Source organism: Balearica regulorum, chromosome 1 (assembly GCF_011004875.1).
Source record: "Balearica regulorum gibbericeps isolate bBalReg1 chromosome 1, bBalReg1.pri, whole genome shotgun sequence".
Classification (NCBI taxonomy): domain Eukaryota; kingdom Metazoa; phylum Chordata; class Aves; order Gruiformes; family Gruidae; genus Balearica; species Balearica regulorum.
The window spans coordinates 34,444,088-34,467,343 of record NC_046184.1 but is presented as its reverse complement, the minus strand read 5'-3'; the positions used below and the strand labels follow the sequence as shown (position 1 = coordinate 34,467,343).

The following is a 23,256-nucleotide window of genomic DNA, read 5'->3' as shown; positions in this document are numbered from 1 at the left end:
ACCGTACTGGACCTCAAATTTGATTACTGTTATAGACCCTACATATGCAGAGTTTCACCCGATAAGCCAGGTTATAAATACACAAATTCTTCCTCCAATAATTTCTAATCCTCTTATTTTCACTACTGCTAATGAGGCTCAGGTCTCTTACTTATTGGAAGGCTTTTGACTTCCTGCTTGTCCATGTTCATCTTGCTTTAATCCTGCGAGCAAAGCATCTCTGGAACAGTGCTTATCCTGTTTGGCGAAAAGATAAAGACAGTGAGAAAGGTGTGTGAAAATTTGCTATGAAATTCCTACTGTTTTCTGAAGTAATATGTGAAAGAAAATCTGCACCTGTAAATGGGTAATGAAGGAAAACCTCTGCCGCTGGAAAGGTTCACATCCCTCCCATAAGCACTGCCCTGGGTAGACATCTTTTCCTCCATGTTCAGTTGCTGCATGATAGAAAACTTGTGATGGTGTTTGAAACCACCTACAAAAAGAGGGGGAGTGGAATTTAAGGTATTTTTCCCAGTTAATGCTAGAGCACAAATACCACAAACATAAACCCATGCTGGCTAAACATTTTTATTTTCTGAAACAAGACATGATTTGATAAATGAAAAGTCAAATTTTAAAAGGAAAAACATGTACTTATATAACCAGTGAGCTACCAATAAATGGCAATATGGTTTTGCCAAATCTGATTGAAATATCACACTTCTATTTTTCTATTTATAATAGAAATAATGCATGTTAATTCCAACAAATCCATTCTCTGCAATACAAGCAAAATACTGTTAATAAACAGCTAAAAAAATTGGGTTTCACGTATTCCTTTTCCCATTTTCCTTCTTTAGTGGCAGTGATACTTAGACCTTATTTAAACTTTAATTGGGAAAAAGAGATGCACACCATTCATCCTATTTGCTCTTAATACTACACGCTTGTCAACTGATGGAATAAGAGATCAATCTAAAATTAGTGCTCTTTAGCACCTGAATTCTAAATATCAGGCATATGGCTAGATGTTATTTCCTGATGCACACACAAGTCAAAAAATGTCACTTACGTGTCCCTTTTTAACACCTTCACGTAAACCTCAATTTTTAAATGACTTTCCAAAACCTCAAACTAAACGCTTTGCCTGCCAACAGCCCCAAAGCACAGGACATGAGGTATTTCAGCAAATGAAGCACTTCCGCATCAATAAAGAAGATGTAGTTGTTGTAAGCCTGACCCTGTAATGCTCTCGGCCAGTGTATTTTGTGTTTTCTGTATGTTCTATTTGGTGAGAGCCTTACACTGAGTTCAGCCCAATAGGGGCTCTCTTCCATTTCAAAGTGGTACAAAAGTTACAACACTCTGTAAATGTCACCTCAAAATACTGGTGAGTCAACAGTTCTCAAACAGTTCTTAGATTTGTATTTTCAAATTGTCACATAGATAAAAGATGTGTTATCTTAACATGTATCAATATTAAACAAAAACAGTGAATGATTCAAAGTGAGTCTTTTTTAGTCTAGATATGTTTTAAAGGGTATCTCAAGTGTTACAAATTACATCCCTTACTTCAACAGAGAAAAAACGGCCAAAATAAACAAAAGACTTAGCTGCTTGCAATTCATTTCAATACAACTAACCCAGCTCATCAACACCCACTTACGGCTTGGACGGAAGAGGTCTAGAAACCTAGCTGCTGCCATTTGGGAAGTCATTACCACCAGCTGTCTTCACACACTTGCTGGACAGATGCCACTGGCACAGCAGTCTTACCAAAGAGGAAACACATGCACCCACCTCAGCCACTCTGGTTCACATGCCAGTATTTTAGTTTCAGTTAACAAGAAAAGTATTTGTGTTAAGATGTTTGACTGAACTTGCTGGGCTGAACAGCGCCAAGAGGGAGACAACCTCCAATCAGAGACCTACAGCAAGTGGCCAAGGATTGAAGCAACATCTTAAACTTACAGCAGTCATTTATGGACAAGTTGAAGCCACAACTCTTAGCGTATGAACAGTAGATCAGTAGGTGCTTTGATCCAGCCACATCCTCCTACTACTTTCAATACTGTCCCTTATGCAAACATAACTTGCAAATCAATACGTAGGCCTAAGTGTACAGCTGCTGTTACCTGAACCCTGTAAAGGTGTCAAAGAGCTAATTTCACCCAGAGACAAGTCTTAGTTATAAACTGAATCCTACTGGAATAACCACCTGTAACATAGCAATTATGTTCTGCATGGGCAATAGATACCATTCTCTTAAAAAGCATTCAGCTCTTACTGAAGGGAAGGCAGGAAGGAGAAATACCTGCCTCTTGCTGTTGGTCCAGACAGCCCACAGTAGGAAATGAGAGTCAAATGTCTTACATCTACACTGGCTCAACAGCAAAAGTTGATGTTTCAGAGGACAGAAAGATGTCTCTCCACAATAAAGGGGAAAGTCAGTATGTAAATGTAAGACTGGCACGAACCTATTTATGAATAATTGCTGGCATGGTTGAAACAAATTTTATGGCATAAGTGAAACCCAAAATGTAGATGAAAACATTTTATTCAACATGGTAAGGCTTTGAGAAAAATTAAGCTATTTCAGCTATGTTGGTTCATTCACTGTATAATACATTCACAGTGTTATACTTCAATCACTGATCTGAAAAGATTCAAATTTACTACCATTTTGCAGAGAAAAACTATTTTTCCTTAAAGAAACACCTAAACATAGTAATAATAATAATAATAAAAAAAGCTCAAGTACTGAGAATACGGTCAGTTAAGTTTAGACTCTTGTTTCCCACTTAATTTCTCCATCATTCTGTTCAGCTGCTGAACAGAACATTAAACTAATAGCTGACTTGACAGGCAGTGGAGATTCAAGAGCATTTCCAATTTACTTTTTAAATACTAAGCAATTCAAGAGCAGCCATCTCCTGCCTACCTGTGAAACAAAATAGCAGCTTTTACATTAAGCCGAATACAATTAGCAGTACTTGCAGACAGCTGAACTTCAAAGGAAAACACCTACTCTCTGTTACATCCTCAATGCAAAGTAGTGTGCTGACTGACACCTTTTAGAGTTTTACTTCCACTTCAGATACTAAACCTGAATACATCTGTGAGAGGCCAGTCATCACAACTATTTGCATAATTGGGCCTGATCTGGTTGTGGTCTTCAGCCACTACTAAATCTGTTGCATTTTATTTCAAAATCTTGGTCTAATGTTTCCTAATTCAGTTCTAAAAAACAAGACAGCAGAACCCATACCCACGCCACTGGAATGCTGCTGACTGCAGCAGCCAAGTTAGCTGGTAGGAAAAGAACATACTATTTTATTTATTTTTAATAATTCTGATTCTCAATAAATAATAAAATGTTTTTGAAAGTCTTTGCTGCCTTCTGCAATACATCCTAGAAGGAAAACTTAATGCTAGTATGTTATGAGAATTAAACTAAAGAACATGCATAGACAAGCAGGTGCAAATGACCGTGTCAAATTTGTCTCATGTCACATCCTTCCAGTTAATTGTGAACACCACGAAAGAAACACTGCTCTTTCATTCTACTATAAGCCTGCCTGCTTAATACCTAGGGAAAAAAACTGCTAAGCAATCATGAATGAAACTAAGTGGTGGAACTAAAGTTCGCATAGACTAATGACTCAAAAGAATCTTTTTGTTTCCTGCTTAAAGAACTCAATAAAACCAGTAAGATTGATAGCTGTAAATAAAAGTTACAGTAACAGGTGGTGATTCCAGATTCTTCTTTATGTCTGCTAGAAGCAGGAAGCCTACAGGAGATATGATAGTCCTGTATTTAATCAGGCTGTTGAAGGAATATGAGTAAACAATACACATTTGAGGAAGGTGCTAACTTAACATTTTGGTTCTCTCTCCACCACAGAGAACGCTGAGTGTAATGTTTATCTAAACTGTTCTTAGGCTGGGACTGAAATAAGTATTTTAAAAGTGAGAGACAGCGTAAGAACAAGAGCTGTGTGTCACGTGTACTGCAATCTATCACTGCAAAAATCTCTGAAAGCTTTTCAAAATAATGAGAGTTAACCATGAACAAAAACCAGTACAGTAAATAACGACAGGAGAAACTAAAGCAACAGAAATACTAATCTTTGAAATAAAATGTAGAGATCAAGCTGTAAAATATGGGCCTCATAGCCCTTAACTTCAGTCTCAGGAAACTTACTGGAATAATATGTTAAGACAGACTTACAAAAAGACTGACAATGTAAGGTAATCATAATTGTACTGTTCCTCCTCCTGCCCCAAAATTTGTCTGCTCATATTCACATCCTAATTTGCACGTGACATCTACCTTGTTCCATGGTTAGATATCACCTCAACTCTACACAACTCATCCTACATAACTTTAGACACAGAAGAAAGTTGGTGACTAACTTACGCTTCAAAACTGTGGTTCAGTAAACTCTTCAAGATGGTATAAATTGGTGAGGCTTCTGCTAAGAAACCGCCCCCGCTTTTTTTCATTTCCACCTCAATACAAGCCACTCTTGTACCAACACACATGTTTATGCATCTATTGTGCTCCCAGTACAGTATGGCTCTACAGTTACATTTATTAGTAGGAAAGGAGTAAAGTAAAAAGTAAGTAAAGCCTTACATGTATTTCTTATATAGGGAAGTGTCACCTATCAAAGAAACAAATCACTTTTAAGGTGAAAATAGGGCAATGATTTGAAAAGCACCAGATCTCTACAGTACCAGTCAGAGTCTTATCTAAAACCAGTATGTCTTGCATTGACTTAATGATCTCTGAATTAGGTTTGTAAGGACCAGAAGAAACAGAAATTACAGCTTCAGGGACCTACAGATTAAGTGTCCTTCAGTATTCTTCTAATTCTGTTCAAATGCTTCATTTTTACCTGTGCTTCCAAACATTCGAACTTCTCCACCATTTCATCCCAACTTTCTGAATGTCTACACACCAGCTTTCTGCCAAATCTGCTCATCTTTATGCCTCCTTTGTTTTGTCCTACAACGATGAAGCGTCTCACACTTTTTCATGCCCATCCTGTGTGTTATGCAGTTTTTCTCACTGTTTTCAAAGTGGCTATGTGACAGGTACCTTTGTTTCACCCATCTGTACCCTTCACTGAAAACTAAGCATATTCACAAACTTACGCTATTTTAAAAATCAGTGTCAAGATATACATACTGATAACAAGGATAGTATCATCTTTTTATAAGCCTACATCCAGAAGTCTGCTAACTCACTCCTTTTAAGGACAACAACAACAAATCAAAAACTAGTCTAATCATTACTGTTTAGTCTTAAGGCTAAGTTCCTTTTTATTTCCTTTCGTGACAATGGAGTCCTGTAGCACACAAATAGTATCTTAATTACTAAAATTAGTCATAATCTAAATAAGACTTTGACCAGGCCATACAAGTGCAACACCCTGCTCTTGCAAAACTGGAAACACAAGAAAATGTCAAGACGGGATTTGTAACTGGAGTACAGTAACTATTTTTGTATTTGCAATACAGAGAATAAGCTTCAGAGCTAGGAATTTTTTTTAAATCCTAACTACATGTCAATATTTTATTTATTACTGAAGACTCAATATATTACAAGAAAGCTGCATAATACTCATTTTATGCTCTGAAGAATAATTGAGAGCAGTTAAATGTCTAGCACTCCCCCATCTCAGCTTCAGCCTGCTCAACACTTTTACTTTTCCCCACTGACAAAGTATAAGGTAACTTAAGGAAACAGAATGGATAGAACTTGTAGAATCACCTTCTATATACAAGCATCTGTTACATATTAGTAAAAGGTAGTTAAATAAAGGAGCCATTTACTTTTTACAAGATTGCCACAGACACATGAAGTTCTGTCCAGGTTTTTTCATTTGCTCTGCATGCTGACTTGCTGCAGTGTACGAAGGTGGCTGCAAATTGATCTGCTGGCCCTGTACTTGCACTGTTGGTATCGACGTTGCAGGTGTGCTCTGTAGAAAAAGTTAAAACACAGTTTTAAATAGGGCTTATTTCAAGACTTGACATACAGTTTACTGTTCGTCCAAAGATCTTTTGTTTTACACTTCAATCCAGCACAAGTTTTCAGATTTTAACACTTTGAATTCTGAATAAACATCAACAGACACAATAACATGATGGACATACAACTTTTACACTGCAGTATTTATGCAGAAGTTTCTAATATTCAAATTACTAAACCTTATGCCTAAATTCAAATACAGAATTATGACTGCAAAGGAAATTCTCAAGGGCACTAATAGAGGAAAGGTTAGCATTATTTTGCAAAGGTTTCATTTGCTTTTCAAGAAAAGAAAAAAACACGCAAATGCAAGGGGTCACAATACCATTAGCACAGGGAGTAGTTTGCTTTCCTACATAAATGGAGGAGAAAATATTGCTAGAAGTGGTAAAACGAGCAATGATACAGCTAAAAGTGCTTTATGTTCTTTGAGTAAATGAGTTTATGTGCTGTGGAATTCTTGAACTGCAGCATTAGTACACATCAGCCTGTATTAGAGAGTAAGAAAGGTACATTCAACAATGCTGAAGAAACACTGTCAAAGACCAGTAGGCTCAAACATGGCATACCATTTTCGCTATAAAACTTGGCAAATGATACAATTTTTCAGCCTCTTGTAAAACCAGCCAGCACATGTACCTTTACACAGAACACCACATGCCCAGAATGCCTAAACATGCCGTACAACTTGTACACAGTGAAATATAACCATTTCAGAAAGAAAAGATGTTCCCCTTGCTCCCTTGCAATGTTACAAGGCATTTTAACAGTGAATAATCTTAAAAGTGACCTAAAGAAGATAAAACCAAAGCCAACATATGTAAATTTTATTTCTTTTTCTGAATAATAGATACTGAATGATGGACTTCTCCATTTCAGAACAATGTTTATGTCAGAATACTGCTTGCTTCTTTATTTTTCCTGGAAAGCTCTGGCCAGCAAGACCAGATGAAAATTTAAAAATGAAGCTTTTAAATATTATCTAGGAACAAAAAACTAACATTGTTTTCTTCCCTTGTTAGAAAAGGAACATAACACACTTTTAAAGAGACCAAACAAAACTACTTTCAAGTCTGCGTTTAAGAGTATTATAAAAGCAGCAGTTTCAAATGGTGCACACAATATTCTGTTTACAACTTTGCAGCTGTTACTGAATAGCTTTAGACTTTAACTGTAAGGAAACAAACAGTTAAGTGCAACTTATAATACTTCATTTGCATATTGATGTTTTTTCCTGCTGCTCTCTGTTGGCATTGTGGACAACAGTCACACAAGGTAATGAGTTAGTAACTCTCACAGATCTTACAGCTCTAACATGACCAAGAAGACAGCAAAAAAAGCCTCATCAAAACCAAAACACTTTCCATACCCAAGCATAGGTCCTGATAAAAATAAGGCAAAACTCAGCAAAGCTCCTGAAGGCAAAACAATTACTGTGTGAGGCCTGTGATCTGTGCGTTTGAAAAGTTGTAAGAAAGGACTCGAGTACGTTAGTCACAACTACAAATTATTGTGAACTCAGCAATGATTTTCATCTACGCTATTTTACAGATTGGGTGATGAATCTTCACAATGTATCTTTTAACAGAAGGTAAACACAAGTGTAAGCTTTTAAGATACACATCCCTTTAACAAGGCATTTTAAAAGTGAAGCTGCAAGTAAAATCAACATGTGTCAGCAAGTACAGCTTGTTTTGCAACCTTCACTTGGCATCCTGGTATTGATACATTATGATGGCCTTTATGCAACTTTCTATTCCTATAGAACTTCCATCTCATTTAATGTGCTGAGCTTACTGAATGAATTCAGTGTTTCATTTAATTCTCATCATTCAATACGTGGTTCATGTATTATTTACTGCATTCTAAGCAAACCCTGCAATTAATCCAAAATTATGAATTTTCTCAAGGGTTTTTCTGGGAAGCTCTCCTAGTGGTATTCAAAGGTTTTAATACAGTGTCATCAAAAATTGTTTATTTTAAACAAGAGGATCTGAGATACACAACACAAAATGTTACATGCTGAAAATGAAAGAGCACAGAAAGGGAAACAAATTTGCAGGACAAAAAGTTCAAATTCAGCTTCTTCTCCAATTTCTTTCTACCTTTTTGAGAGAAAAAAACCTGATAAATTGAAAAGAAATGTGTAAAATAATTGTTGTTTAGAATTCTCGTATTACTGCTGTACTACAGACTAGTTTTGCTCAAACTTGTAGCATGAGGCAGTTACAACTTCCATGTGTTAAGTCAAATTTATTGCTTGGCTATAAAGTATATTTTAAAATAATCAACAGATAAAGCAAAATGACATGTGTTTCCCTAGGTTTTGTTCTAGAAGCATAAGTTCTATGTTCAAACATCTCAAAGCTTTCCTCTCTTCGTTCAAGAGATCAGAAATACTGCTAAATTTTCTTTTTCCCATCCTTTAATTTCATATATCTATTTAGTAATGCATAATACATGGGCCATCACTAAAATTAGGTATAGTCTTTGTCTTTCAGAAATGTAACTCCTTATTTCCAGAAATGTACCTAGAAATACTTGCTATGTGCTACCTAGTTTACAGTACTGACATGCAATGAGTATGTAAACTCACCTATTTCTTGAACATACAGAACTATGACACACATTTCATTTTTCCTAATAAAGTCTTTCTAGGAGATGTAACACTGAAAAAAAATTTCCCTGTGGCACAAAGATTTCACAAATCTCATTCTCTAGCAAAAACATTCAATGATTCCAGGTTCCTCAAGAAATCAAATGCCCAGTACTCTAGTACACTTGAAAGCACTTCATGGCATTGTTTATTATTCAGATTAGACCTCTCCATGATATGATTTGGAATTGCCACCACTTAGCATTTTTGCAAATCAGATCTCACTTGCTCTCAGGACTGAAAGGGACCTCTAGCAGCATCACCTATCTCAGTATGGTTTGCACTGAACTCTTGAAACGACAATACAAACCCTTCATGTCTGTACAGTCTACTCACAGAACAGATGCTACAGCCTACCTTTAATAAGCAGAAGGAGATTTTATCTCTAGACTGGGTGACTTCAGATTGAGATACTGGGGAGGAAGGAAGCCCAGCATAGTCATTAAAGCTAAGAGCTTTCTGCTAACTAAAATGGACTGTTTACAAAAGTTAGTGATTCATTTTTACGTACAAGAGCTCCTCCATTTGGGCACACAAGCTCCCTGTGTGGTAGGAATAACAAACCCTATGGCTGGGGGCCAGAAGTGGCCTCCACCTCCATTTCACAGAAGCAATGGTGCCATTCCCTTTATGTATCAATGGATAACTATTTCAGCATGTTACTTGCCCATTTTATTTAAAAAGCCTACTGTGCCATGAACAAGAGAACACACTGCATCCCAGTGTGATAGGTGTCCTGTTGACATATAAAGCCATATGCAGTTTAAAAGCATTAGGCTGCATTTTTTATCCCACCATTAGTATGTTCACACCCATAGTAAATACACTTAACTCAATGAGAAAAAGTTAATTATTAGTAAAAATATTTTTGAAAATATCATAGGATTTACAGTTTGGTATTACAAAATTTTATGTATAGCTTCTTCGTGATAATGAACATATGTAAAAAGGTAATCTATAAGCTGAAAATGAATATAGCAAGATTTGAGTGTGAGGAAGGGGTCAGGTAGATGGGTAGGCACTAAAGTAAATGTTCTTTTCTTGTTAGATTACTGAAGTTTAAGTCTCCTTGCAACAGTGTGGTTCATAAGTGAAGCGCAATAAAAGCACAGAGATTCTGTATTTCAGTACTTCCAGCTGAGAAACTCATTTGCTTTGCGGCTATGAATGAATTACACCTCCTGGGGCTACACACCTGCTTTCTGGTGCATGGTAATTCTCAGTTTCCCAATCAACAGAAAGCAGGAGCAAATAGTCAAGGCACTGCTCACACAGTTTTTGCCACCTAAATTTCCACACAAGCATGTTTCAAGTGGGCGGCTGTAAGAGAAATGGGCATGCATTGTTTATGAGGGGATGACAGTGATGAGCAGAGAAGTGATTATTTTAAAAGCCAGATAAGCTTAGCAATTTAAATCAGATTTGCTCACTTCTAGGAACTTGGCGTGATATCAGAGTATTCCTTCAAAACACACGCCAATTGGGACAAACCGACATGGTTATGTTCCACAGATGTTTTGGAGGCGTTTGAAGAGGAGTAAGAAAAAGAAAAAGAAAAAAGAAAAGAAAAGAAAAGAAAAGAAAAGAAAAGAAAAGAAAAGAAAAGAAAAGAAAAGAAAAGAAAAGAAAAGAAAAGAAAAGGCACAGATAGGTAATTGCTCTTTTCTTTTTCATCCACCAGTCCAGCACAATGCCTCAGGAAAGCAATAATCCAGGAACAGGGAACACGGAATTAAAAGAAAAGGAAGCCATAAAGTAAAGTGCCAGTTCTGTCTCCTCTCAGACTACATTTCATGAGCTTACGAAATACAGATGGAGATTTAAGAAAAAAAAATTGCAACACTGTGTGTATCATATGTTCCTCTTCTGACATAACCCACATACCCATAGCCCAATTTTTTATAAAAATGCAAAAAATCATACAATCCTAGAATGGTTTGGGTTGGAAGGGACCTCAAAGATCACTTAGTTCCAACCTCCCGCCATAGGCAGGGACACCCTCCACTAGAATAAAAATAAAAATCTTTAGAGTCAGTATATATGTAGTTATTTTTCAATGAGTTCTGCTTGAGGTGTACAATTACTATGAAACAATCACAGGTTATACTCAGAAGATACCTGTACTTTTCTAACTGGATTTCAATAACACTACATGGGCTATCTCGTAAACAGTAAATATATAATTTTCATTATTTTAATAGGCCATTTAAATCAACATTCTCCCCCAAGCATATAGTACCAGCCCATTATTCATATCATTAAACAAATCTTCTCTTAACTTTTACATTCCCTTAAAGATTTTCACTTTTTTTCTTGCTTTCCTTATATTTCACATTGCTGTTCCCTTCCTCCCCTGTTTGTTTGCCCCCCCTTATCTTCGGTCCAAGCATCTTTACTTTCTCCTCTCTGCAATTCACGACAACTAATCCACCTGTAGTTGCATAAGCAATACTCTCCTCCTTCTGTCCTCTACATCTCCTTTTCCAGCCTTCCTGTTTGGTTCTAATTTTATAGCAAATTTTCTTCTTCTATTCCTTTCTCACTTCTCTGAAACACAAAGTCTAGTTTAAAATAAAATTTGAAGATGACAAGCAAACAGGAAATCACACACTAACAGCTTCAGCAACTAGGTAATTTTGGCATAGCTAAATTGCCTTTATTCCCTGTCCCTTACTGTTTTTCTCAATTGGGTTGTATTTATAATAAAGTTCACACTGTCTGCAGAAAGAACCGTGTTCTCCTATTTCTTCTGCAAGACAGCCAGTATACATTAGGTACTGCAAAAAGGGTAAAACAATGCAGATGCTCAAGTGAAAAAAGTGTTCCTTAGCTGCTGTCTTTCAAAAAGTCAGGGACAAGAAGCTGCTTATCATACAAGGAAGACAATCAAAATGGAAGGGGAAAAATTAGGAGATTATACAGGGCCTAACCTCAAAAGAAGTCACCAGTATAACTTGCACAGAGTTCATGAGAATTCGGCTACATCTTAGTATTTCTGGATGTCTTAAAGATACTCCTAAAAGCAGACTCAATATTGGAAATACTTAACATCTGCTTTTCCAGAAAACTAATGGCTATTGCAGCCACTCAGCAGCTTGGGGGGGCGGGGGGGGAAATAGGAAAAAAGAAAAAAAAAGAGAGCTGGTCAAGCTGATTTTGGTACTGTTTATAGTCCACCACATTAATTTTAAAGGACTGGTAAAGATCCTTAAAAACCTTAAGACAGACTACAATGTTCTCTGTATCTGAACAGAATACTATAAAGTGTGTTCTACTATAAGTCAGTGCTTAGCATTATCACCAGAGACATGATTCATAAATAGCCATATGTAATGGTTAAGGCAATTAGCTAACAAATTAGATTGTTCATCAATATCAAAACTAATTAACTCCTTTTCTCCCACATTCCTGTAATTTTGAAGAAAGGAAGGGCATTTTACAGACAGAAGAATGAACTAACTTTCATGAAAGCAGGCATTAAACTAAGTTGTTTCGATCTGCAAATTTGTACTGAATGGCACACCCAGCTGGCAGCGTTTCTGTTTGTACAGATAATGGAAAATGTAGGAACTATTAATGATAGTGATATTAGTGTAAAAAAAGAAGCTATCAGCACAGAAAATACTTTTTTTTTTTCTATTATCATGATACATGTTATTAATACAAATTAAATTAACTCTATTACCCCCTCTTCTCAAAAATCTGAAAGTCTGATAGTTTAGTAGCTGAGACACAACTGAAAATTCTTGTCAACCACATGTCCAGGGAATAAATAACCTCAGATAACATTTCTTCCATTCCAGGGACATAGCCATACCATTTTCCATTCCAGCCAAAACCTCACCAAAACTAGAACAGAAATTCAAACTGTGCAACAGCTAAAGACACTCACTGTAAAAAACAAGGCATAGCTAATATATCCACACTATAGAAAATCTACTGTATTGTCCCTATGCTGCCAAGACGCTTTCATTTTCATCATTTCTTGTACGAATAAAAATAACAAATGTATCAGAAAAATATAGATTCTGATAACAGCTAAGCGAAAATTTATGAGTGAGTTTGAAGACATTTTAAGAACATAACTCCACGCGGTGTGGCAGTTAAAAGAAAAAAACAAAGAAAGAAAACTTGTTAACTGTTAGTCCTGATTTCTGACAACTAAATGAAAGATAGTCAGAAGAGCTTTCAACAGAAACCTATCTTGACACAGAAAAAGTAGCAGCACTAGCCATCACTTACTGAATTTTGAGTTCTAGCTCTGTTTAAGTCCATAAGGTCTATACCTGCTACCTTCTCAAAAACAAACAAAACCCCAATGAACCAAACAAGAAAGGAAGATGGGAAATAAAACACCTGTCTTACCTCAAGGTCAAAATGCACTAACATACACTCAAAATTTCATTTCTCCACTCCACAGTCTGCCAGAACTCTGCTGACTACCAGACCTACTATTCTACACTTTTTGCTCTTATTCAGGTTAGAAACAATTTTCTGGAGAGAGATTTTCTGTCCATGTACACAATTAAAATAAATTCTAGAGACTGGAATAATCTCAAACATGATTATTTGTACTTATTAATACTCATACAAATGATGGTTATACCTCATTTCTAATAAAGTGTTAGGGAGTAACCACTTTCAAATGGTTAAAAAAAGTTTATCAAGGAAAAGAAACCCAAATCAAACAATCCCCTCCAAAGTTTGTCAAACAGAAAAAAAACCCCAAACAACGCTTATTCTAGGGATAAACATTGCAAATATTTTGTAATAAACAAAGTATTTCAACAAATGTACAAAACAATATTTTCTCCTGACTGTAATGAACATCTGAAGCAAGCCTTTAAAGACCACCTTTAAATGCAAGAACTTCAACTCATTTCAGCAAGCCAGGTGCAGTTGCAGTGATTAACTTGCAAAGAAACCATACTCACCCCTCCATAAGCAATAATGACCAGGAATAAAATGCAGAACAATACTGACATTTTTACAAGGCTGTAGAACAAATTATTTTTGTTTTCAAAACAGTTAATCCTTTAAGGAAGAAATCAGTGAGCAGGAGTTTTTTCCTTACTGCCTATTATCAAGCTACAAACTATTTTAAATTCCACTATTGTCACTGACATTGAAGTAGTATGCAAACTATTAGAACTTTAGTCCATGAAAGAACAGAAACCATAATTTTCTGAGTATTTTAAATACTACGCAAGAGATATTGACTGAGTTTTACATTTTCACCCACATTATTTCACAGTACTAGTCAGAATCACAATCGGAACAAACATAAAAAGAACACTGCAACATACCTGTGTGACCATGCTTTGTATATACGTGGTTGGATGCTGCTGCTTTTGTTGAACAGCACTTTCTATTGCTACTTTCGCTACAGTGCTTGGATCCGCTCCAGCTGGCACAGCAACCATAGTTGCACTGCAACCAGCATTGTTGGGGTCACTGATTGTAACAATTCTAACTCCTACTTTATTTGGAATTCCTGGAACAGTTTCCCTGTCATTATCCTCTGCTGGCCTCTTTACAGTTTTGCATTCTGCTGTGCCATTAGTAGACCGAACTTCGGATGACAAGGTAGACTGGGACACTCTAGGTCCTGAGTGTGGAACTGCTATGATTTGATGCCCCTGTATAACAGAGGCCGTAGATTGTGGTGAGACAACTACACTTGGGCGTTGCTGAGGCACATCTGAATTCAAACTTGAAGCTAGAGGTCCATTAGGTAAATCAGTGTTGGTACCACTAAGTTGCTGGGTTAACAGTTTTGCAGCCTCCTGTGTACCGCTTACAACAGGTGAACTACTCAAAGTTAATACAGGCCCATTAGAAATTCTTTCCCCTTGATCACCTTTGGCAGTATCTTGCTGCGTGGCATCCAAATTCCCTTGTTGTTCCACTGAAGATATCTCACCATTTCCTACATGATTGGAAGTTTTGTGATTTGGAATGTTTTTGCTCAAATGAGAACCATCTCCTTTATCAAAATCACAGATTCCATTAACTAGGGGCTTCTTCAAATCACTTTTAATTTCCTGTGTGTCCATTTGTTCAAAGTTCTGCTTTCCAGGAGCTCCGTTCTCACCCATTTCTAATGATGGCCCATTACTGACTTGCGAGCACTGATTGGCCTCATTCTGAGTTTTCCCTGAGTTAGAAGGAGGTAGACTGGAGTCACTATACTTTCTCCCATTTAAAAGACTTCCCACCTGCATTTCATTTTCTTTTGCATCCCCATTGCTGGTGTTTGCAGCTCCTCTTCGGCAGGAAGGATTCTCCATAACTTCAATTTTACGTTCATGAATGTGTAAACCTGTTGCTTCCTTTGCTTCTTCCTCCTTTTGGCAAATTATTTTATCACCTTTGAACGGGGGAGCAGCAGTACACGGTGATTGTCCAGCTGAAGGTGCTTGAGTAGCTGGAAGCGTTTGCACCTGTAGCCCAACTCCTGTCTGTGCTCCACTCACTGCAATTCCTGCTGGAGCAATGATTTGAGTTGCATTTCCCTGACTCACAGTTGCAGTAGCAAAACTCGTATTTGGCACAACTGTTATCGTAACCTGGTTGCCAGTAGGCCCTTGGAAAATAGTTGCTGGGCTGTTTGAGATCAACTGGCCTGGCAATATCTGTAAATTAGAAATGGGTACTGTTTGTACTGCCCCTTGGGGCTGGATTGCACCCGGGACCAGCTGAACATTTTGCTGTCCAACTAGCAGCTGCTGAGCTGGAGACTGTCCTTGAACTCCAAAACCTGGTGCCTGGTTGTTGGCCATCTGATAAACCACCTGAGGGCTAGGAGCTCTTGCATTGTTAGGTGGAGGAATCTGTGGAGCTGGGAGTATAAGCTTCCCCCCTGGAGTTGAGGGGCCTCTTTTTGGAAGAAGCAGTTGTTTTATCAGACTAGACTCACCAGAGTTAGGCTGGCCAACTCCTGTATTAGCTTGTTGTGACTGAACTTGCATTTGTATCGGTTGTTGTACCTGTACCTGCTGCTGCGATGATGCTGGTGAATGTTGCTGCTGCTGCTGCCTCTTTACAGAAAGCATCTGGCTGACAGTAGGAGGGGGCCCTTGTGACTGAGGAGTGGTAGATGAAGATGACATAACTGTAGGGACTTGATTATTTGTAACAGGACCTGGGGATGGTGAAGAAGATGGAGTAATGCTTGGCTGTCCAGTCAACTGGACAGTTTGACCAGCCGGAATAGAAGCTGGATTAGCAAGCACTATTTGATGAATGGCTGGTGCGTACGTTTGACCTTGCTGAGCTGGCTGGCTTACAATCACTACGCTTTGCTGAGATGGAGGTGGAGGCTGCTGCTGTGGCTGCATCGGCTGCTGTACCACAGCAGGTGGAACCTGCTGAGATGGCAGAGGCTTTGGTGCAATATTCTGAAACCCTACCCTAGATGTTGGTGGGTTTTGAACACCTGCAATTGTAACCACCTGCCCAGCTGCTACTTGGAAATTTTGAACTGTGGTGGCAGAAACAATGTTAGATGCAGAGGTTGTGACGTACTGCTGTGGTGCTATGATGACTGTATCTTGTTGCTGGTTACCAGCAGAGGACTGCTGAGATGATGTCTGCCCAGGTTGTGACGATGTGTTGATTAGCTGTTGACCCTGTGAAACTGCTGAACTGCATGCTGGTATGTTTTGTACTCTGCCAAATATATGACCCTGAGGTACAGCTTGCTGAATTACCGTAACAGGAGTGCCTGAAGGTATCTGTCCTGGTACCACTGCATGCAGTGGAGACTGTTGTTGAATTACAGGTTGGTGGTGAAGCAATGTCTGAGAACTAACAACAGTTACAGACGGTTGTTGTCCTGTAGCGCTGTGGTTTTGATTAGAAGCTTGTGGTGCTCCTCCTACAGCAATAGTAACAGGAACTGCAGACTGGGGAACAGAACTCTGTATTACTGTGGCCTTCACTACTTCACAGGATATTGGTCCTTTATTCTGTATAACAGTCACTGGAGCATTTTGTTGCTGCTGTGTGTGAACAGAAGGACTCTGTGGAATTCTACAAACAGTCTGTGCCACAGTATGAACACCTTGAATTGGAAAAGACATCTGGGTTGCTGTCAAAGTTGAAGACTGGTTAATAGGGGTCCTCTGATAGTGATTTCCTACGCTTGGTAGCCCATGCGGGATTCCTGTTGACATAAACACAGTAAAAGTTAAGAAGCAAAAATTATTTCAAAACACATTAGCATAACAATTTTTTTGGAAAAAAGCTTGATTTTGTAATTAGGTATGAAACAGTTTCTCTTCTCGGCTATACTGCATCTGAATTAATGATGCGGCAACAGTGGCTTGTCTGTGGACTGACAAGTTTATGGATTACATGTCAAATACTAGAATGGCATGCAAGCACATACTGCAATATTATTCCTAATGTTATTGAATAAAATCAATCAAAACACGTGGCCCCAACTTCCAACACTTTCAAACTATGTTCAAAAACTTTTGTCTTTTATTGTCATTTCAGAATCAATGCAAAATACTTGATATTTAATTAATGTAAAAACCTGCTGGCGAAGGAGACGAAGACACATCAGGAATTGAATCAACCCGGACAACTGGGGTAGACGAAGTTGGTTGCTGCTGATAGTACATCTGAATGGGAAGTGGTATAGCTCTCCTTTTCACTCCTACCACATGTATATGTGCTTGACCATTGTTACTTGGATCTTCTACTCTCTTCACTGTATGATTTGGAAAGACAGTTCTGCCAAACACAACATAAACCTATGTTAATAAACACAGTAACTCAATCCTCTTACAACGTTTTTAACTAACTGCTCTGGTAGGCAGAGTACCTGCACTAATGCCTGCATCTTTGCAGTACAGCAGGATTCTCCAATAGCATCTGAGTATTCATCACTGAGGACTAACAAGTCCACCAGATGCTTGCCCAAAAACTCATACAAGCTAAATGAAAACTACAGTACCTCCAAAAACTACTTTGGAAAGAATTAGGACTATAAGCAGAGAAGGAACCCTATCAAAGATCCTTAAATAGAATGAAATAAAATGAAACAATCTCTAAACTTTTGTTTCAAGTAAAATTCCCAAACTGGATGTCTTTCAAACTCAACTTGGTAGATCTTTTCTCAAAGAAATCTAAAGCTACAGGTTAGTATTGAGCACATACAATTGCTTCTTTATTGTTGCATTAATTTTTGTCTTACCGCAGACATTTATAAAATCCAGTTGATGTTAGGATTCCACCTCGAGCTAATTTACTACAGGTAGAGAGGTATTCAGAGTACATTTCTGCTCGAGAGACTGAGCAATCAAGATTCACCTCAAAATGTGCATTCAACCTAAGGATGAAAAAATAAACTATGAAGCAAAAGAGAGAGAGTACTTTTAAAAGGGTTGTTAAAACACTTCTGTCTGTATCAGAGACTTTTGAGACCTGATAACAACATGGAAAATAGCATTTTAGTATATCGTCTTGTCAAACGTCTGTTCCATACTTTCTCCTTCTCACTGCTCATGATTCAAACACATAGGACCCCTAGCACTGCAGTCAGTTTTACATGCAACATCTTATTTACATATGTTATATGCAAAATAGTCTCTACACATGGCTTTTTTATTGTATATTCAGAAACAAAACCATAAAAGAATGCATTGTTTGGTGACATCTCCTCCCCACAGCTCTATTGTTATTTCTTAATAATTCTACTTTAGCAAAAGACGGACTGAATGCTAGCTAAGTCTTTGTCAGAAATTTCTATCAAAAGTCAACATCTGTATCAAAACCAAGATTTTGTTAACTGATCTGCTACTGCAGTCTTACTTTGTTATTCTACCTCTTGTTTTACTTGTATTTTAATCTCAACCCTGTCATTCTGATAGAGGTGGGAAGGCAGGAGAGAGGGGACTGGGATTCTAAAAGAGTACGCACACCAAACACACACACTCCCATTCCTGGAGTCCCACTCTACACAGATATCAATAAAATCTTTCAACAACCTGTTCTGCCTAATGGAGAGAAAGTATTTGGATCCCCTCCAGACTCTCTACAAGCACACAGACCATCCAACCCCCAACCAGGAAGCTGTGAGAGAAGGAAACATTTTCTATCAGTTTAATTTTTTTCCTTTCAGATCCATTATTCCACTCCAGAGACACAGGAACGGTTCATCCCCAGCAGCAAATGGAGATCAGTAACAACTCTCATGCAATGCTCAAATACCAGTACCAGAATATAGACTCAGAATAAAAATATTTTTTAAATTGTCCACATTTACTATATGGGGCTAACACTTTGGGAAACTACACTGCATTCTCCTTTGGAGAGTCCTACACTCATAATATAACTAGGTGCTTCAAAAGAGAAAAAGCAAATTATTACATTCTTTAAACTGTGTTCCCTCATAATCAGCTAAGTATAATGCCATTTCTCCTGCGGTTGAGTTACAATTTTACTATTACAAAAAATTGAGATCACACTGTGTAACAGAAAATCTAAGTATTAATTTCTAAGTATAAATTTGGCATATCAGACAAATGATTGTCCAGTTGGGTATGTTATATTAGGCTGACACACTATTACTGGTACCAGCGAACTGAAGATACTCAGGACTTACAATGATGAAATGGGATCTGCGATTAGCACTTTACTGTCATATGCACTTACCTTACAGGGACTCCTATTCAGGCTAAGCTAGCTAATAATATATCCAGGAAAGTCAGTTTAAATAACCTTGTCTTTCTGCTGCTTCCAAGAGATAGCAGTCGAATTTAGAAAAGTTACTATGATTTACTCATCTTCCCATTTCTCCCAATAGGAAGCAATGACTAAAACATACCATGAAAATTTACATAAATGCAAGACACTCCACATTAGCATTGATGAAAATACTTAGAAAAAGCTACTCCTCTACTCTCAATTTGCAGATTTTTTTTTTTGTCAGCACAGTTAGTATTTAAGGAAAAAACTTTCAGAACTACATGTTAATTTTTTATTGTTCACTAGCTCATATCTACCTAAGACTAACCAGAAGAAAATCAAGTACAAAATAATAGTATTCAACACTGACAGCTGCAGTAGCACACAGAATCAAAACCAAAGCAGCCATTCCAAATCTTCCTGATGTAATGCTCTGTGATTTGCTTCAGTATTTTCTGTCATTTGATGGTATCACGCAGTTGCAGCATGGTGCCTACCCATACTTATTTTAACAGTCGAAACTTGTATTTTGCATTTTATACAGAGTGCAAAATTCACCTTGCCAACAACTGTACTGCTGAAAGCTAGATGTCTAGTGCTCTCTGCAGTCAATAGAGAGAAGGTGGCACCAGAAGGTAATTCGTAATCTCATCAGAAACTAGGGAATCTTCCACTCCATTAATTAAAAAGGGAGCCCAGAAAACTAGCTTTGGCTAGAAACCAACTTGCAGATCACTAAATTGAGCGCAGTGATTTGAACTCCAGGTATCCTTGTTTAAAATGTCTAAATGTGAAATTTCCCAGTCTTTCAGCAGTACACATTAACAATACTTTGCAGTATGCTAACAGAAGCATGGGAACAACATCAGTTGACCAACAAGAATCTGCAACATTTCCCCCATACAATCAAAGCTTTGCTGGAAGCGTAACTAAATCATAACCTAAAACACTAACTATGCTTTGACAAATTCTACCCACTTTATCTTGAGGGCCCTTGTCTGATCAGTAAGACAACTGATGAACACGAGTTGTGAAGCAGCAGAGTTGGAAGGGTCCATCAGGAATCAATTAATACAAATATTTAGAATGTGAGTAGAGTTACATAAGTCAAATAGTTCAGAAAGATCACCCTCAGTCCACATGAGGATCACAGGCAGAATAGTTTTCCTCTACATATCTGACAACAACAGTATTAGTTGTAAGCAAGACAATTTGGATGGCTTTGATCTTCCTTAACTTGCTCGAGGTTCACAACTATCACATGAGAGTTTCGCCAGGGCCTAGCTTCATAATTTGACAATTGCTTTTATATTGGTGTAGTAATACAGCAACACATTACTAGATGAAAACACTCATAGAAAGATAATGCTGCTTCACAATTTAAAAAAAATAAATAAAATCAAGATCAGAGTTAAAAGTCAAATTAAATTCTATTCTAAGAGAGAAATCAACTTATTTCAAGTACCAACTGTTGAAGAATGAATATTCTGGTTGAAATTTCTCTTTCATACTTCTTCAAAGCAATGACAGAATGTTTTGCTTTATACTTTTCAAAAAAATGTGTCTAACAGTAAATAGAAGCAGGCTAGAAAATTCTGTGACACACAAATGCAGGCATTTTTCTTTGTTTTTCTTCTTCATTAAAGTATTTGAATAAAACTCTACACTTACCACTGACATGCAAATTTCTCGCTGTCTATTTCTACTATTCCTGGTGGTGGAGCAACATGTGGTGCTGTCCTGGAGGCTGTGGACAATGAGGAAAAAAAAAAACACAAATATGCTGAAACTGTTTTGTCCTCCTGAATGAAGAACTTCAACTCCATGACTTTCACTGGTACAGTTTCTCCTGTGTTTGTAAGCAGGGATATACCCAGCTAAGGCAAGTCACAAAGATTTGCACCACAATTTACCAAAGTGAAGCAGGGCATGCCAAGGCCAGAGCCACCACTGAAGTGCAATCATGATGTAAGCACTCAGTGAACGACAGTTTCCAGATTCACGATCATGATCCATGATCTCAGTACTTTATAGAGTACTGAGCGTGATTTAAAAGCGTCACAATACTCCACCAGAACAGGCAAAAATACCCAGCTATTATTTTTCCAATTCCTAAGTGGAAGCAAATATAACAAAGAATTTTATTGCGATGTCACATTGGTTCCTCCTGTTCCCTCTTGTTCATTCCCTTAGTCACATTCTTTTCCAGGCACTTTCACTGTTACATCCACACCCATTCCAGAAGCAGTACGCTCACACATCAAGCCATTGTCTGTCATAATGGTCCTTTCTCCATTTTTTCCCCCCAGAATGAATAGCTATGTTGCATCTTATGTGCCCTTGTGGTATACTGCTATGTGCTTTTTTTTTATTAGCAAAGACAGAATGGGGTACATATGCTATTCCCCCTGACCACTAATAGTTAGCTGTGCCAACAGCTTCAAAAGTGCCTGTATTTAATTCCAAAATAAAACTGCAAAAAAAAAAAATCATAACTACATTTTAATTTACAATTAAGAAAACAGTTTTCAAGTTTTTAACAATAGTTAGTTTGGTTCACATCACAATAAGCTGTGTAGCAGCTTCAATAGAGGCATGATTCTGTGTGTCTATCTCATCTCTGCAATTCTATCAAATAAAATGTGTTACTGCCCAATAATATTCTGTGTAAAATACAATATAAGATGGACCTCTAATTCTCTGCAAATTGTGGGGACAATCTAGAATGGATACTTTTTCTTCCACTGAACAAGCTAAAATAAGGTGTGTATATTTTACTTTCAGTAAATTTTCAGACTAGCAACTGAAAAAATACTAAGATTCTCTTAAAGCTTGTTTCACAACAGTTTTGCCTACCATGGCTTTATATTTGCTTCATGAACAAGTGTCAGAAAAAGATACAGTATGTTATGCATAATGCTATACTGATTTATGTAAATTAATCAGAAACCTACAGGAGACAAAAATCATACATGCCATACAGGAAGTTTTGTAGAAGAGTATGTTCTCTGGCAGTGATACTAACCTGGCACACCTGTTGCATGGGCCTGTGAGGAACCATGATCCATTACTTGTGGTCTTACATCTGGTACTCCTTGCTGGCTAACGCACTGATGTTCAATGAGTTTAACAGCAGTAAGTGCATCAGGTCCAAACATCTGGATGTCCATAGAAACCAGACATACTAATGTATCTAAAGTAATTAAATGTAAAACCGACAACGACATTAGGACAAGACAAATGAATGCTGCTGGGACAATACTGATTTGCTTTAAAATTGCCATGTGTTGAAAGAAAACAAGCCTCTGTATGCTTCTGTAGATTATGTTTTTTTAAACACACTTCATGGCACTTAATAAAATAAAAAAAAAAAAGACTTCACAAGTTTTAGCTTCCTGAGTTATTAACATCATCAATTTCTTGAGGACACAAAGAATAAATTTCAGTAAAACTTTCTATTCTAATATCCATCACTAAGCTGCACACACACACACAAGCAAGCCAAGCCACAGTTTTAACCACTGAACATGATATATTCTTAAGTCCTTCTTCCTACATAAGTGAGAGTAATAGATTTTGCTTCTCCCTTACCTATGCTTTTCTCTACTTTAGCAATCTTTGAGCAGGCCACTTCTCCCATTTCTGTCAGCATGTATAGCACCTCAAGTGCTGAGATTACAAGCAGCACATCTGGTAGCGTGAGATGACATATGATCTCTTTATAGGATTCTTGATCCACGTATTCACAAATTAAGACACCATTATCTTCAGCCTTACAAAGATTTGCCAAGATTTCCATGCCTAAAGAACAAATACCAAATAATTTTAAACAGCAATAATTATGATTCTAACGCAGCAACAAGAATAGCTAGAGATCTTA

The 23,256-nt window shown here is 37.5% G+C and overlaps 1 protein-coding gene across 1 annotated transcript in view; it reads right to left on the bottom strand.

Moving 5' to 3' along the window:
• The window catches only part of ARID2 (AT-rich interaction domain 2), a 101,257-nt gene that overhangs the window by 7,863 nt on the left and 70,138 nt on the right, over window positions 1-23,256 (bottom strand). Inside the window, exons 11-19 of the mRNA XM_075745183.1 lie at window positions 22,968-23,177; window positions 22,402-22,569; window positions 21,048-21,123; window positions 17,884-18,018; window positions 17,221-17,420; window positions 13,985-16,845; window positions 5,824-5,972; window positions 337-475; window positions 152-237 (exon numbers count right to left, since the gene is read on the bottom strand). Coding sequence (XP_075601298.1) covers window positions 152-237; window positions 337-475; window positions 5,824-5,972; window positions 13,985-16,845; window positions 17,221-17,420; window positions 17,884-18,018; window positions 21,048-21,123; window positions 22,402-22,569; window positions 22,968-23,177 — 4,024 coding nt within the window. The remainder of the gene's footprint in view (window positions 1-151; window positions 238-336; window positions 476-5,823; window positions 5,973-13,984; window positions 16,846-17,220; window positions 17,421-17,883; window positions 18,019-21,047; window positions 21,124-22,401; window positions 22,570-22,967; window positions 23,178-23,256) is intronic.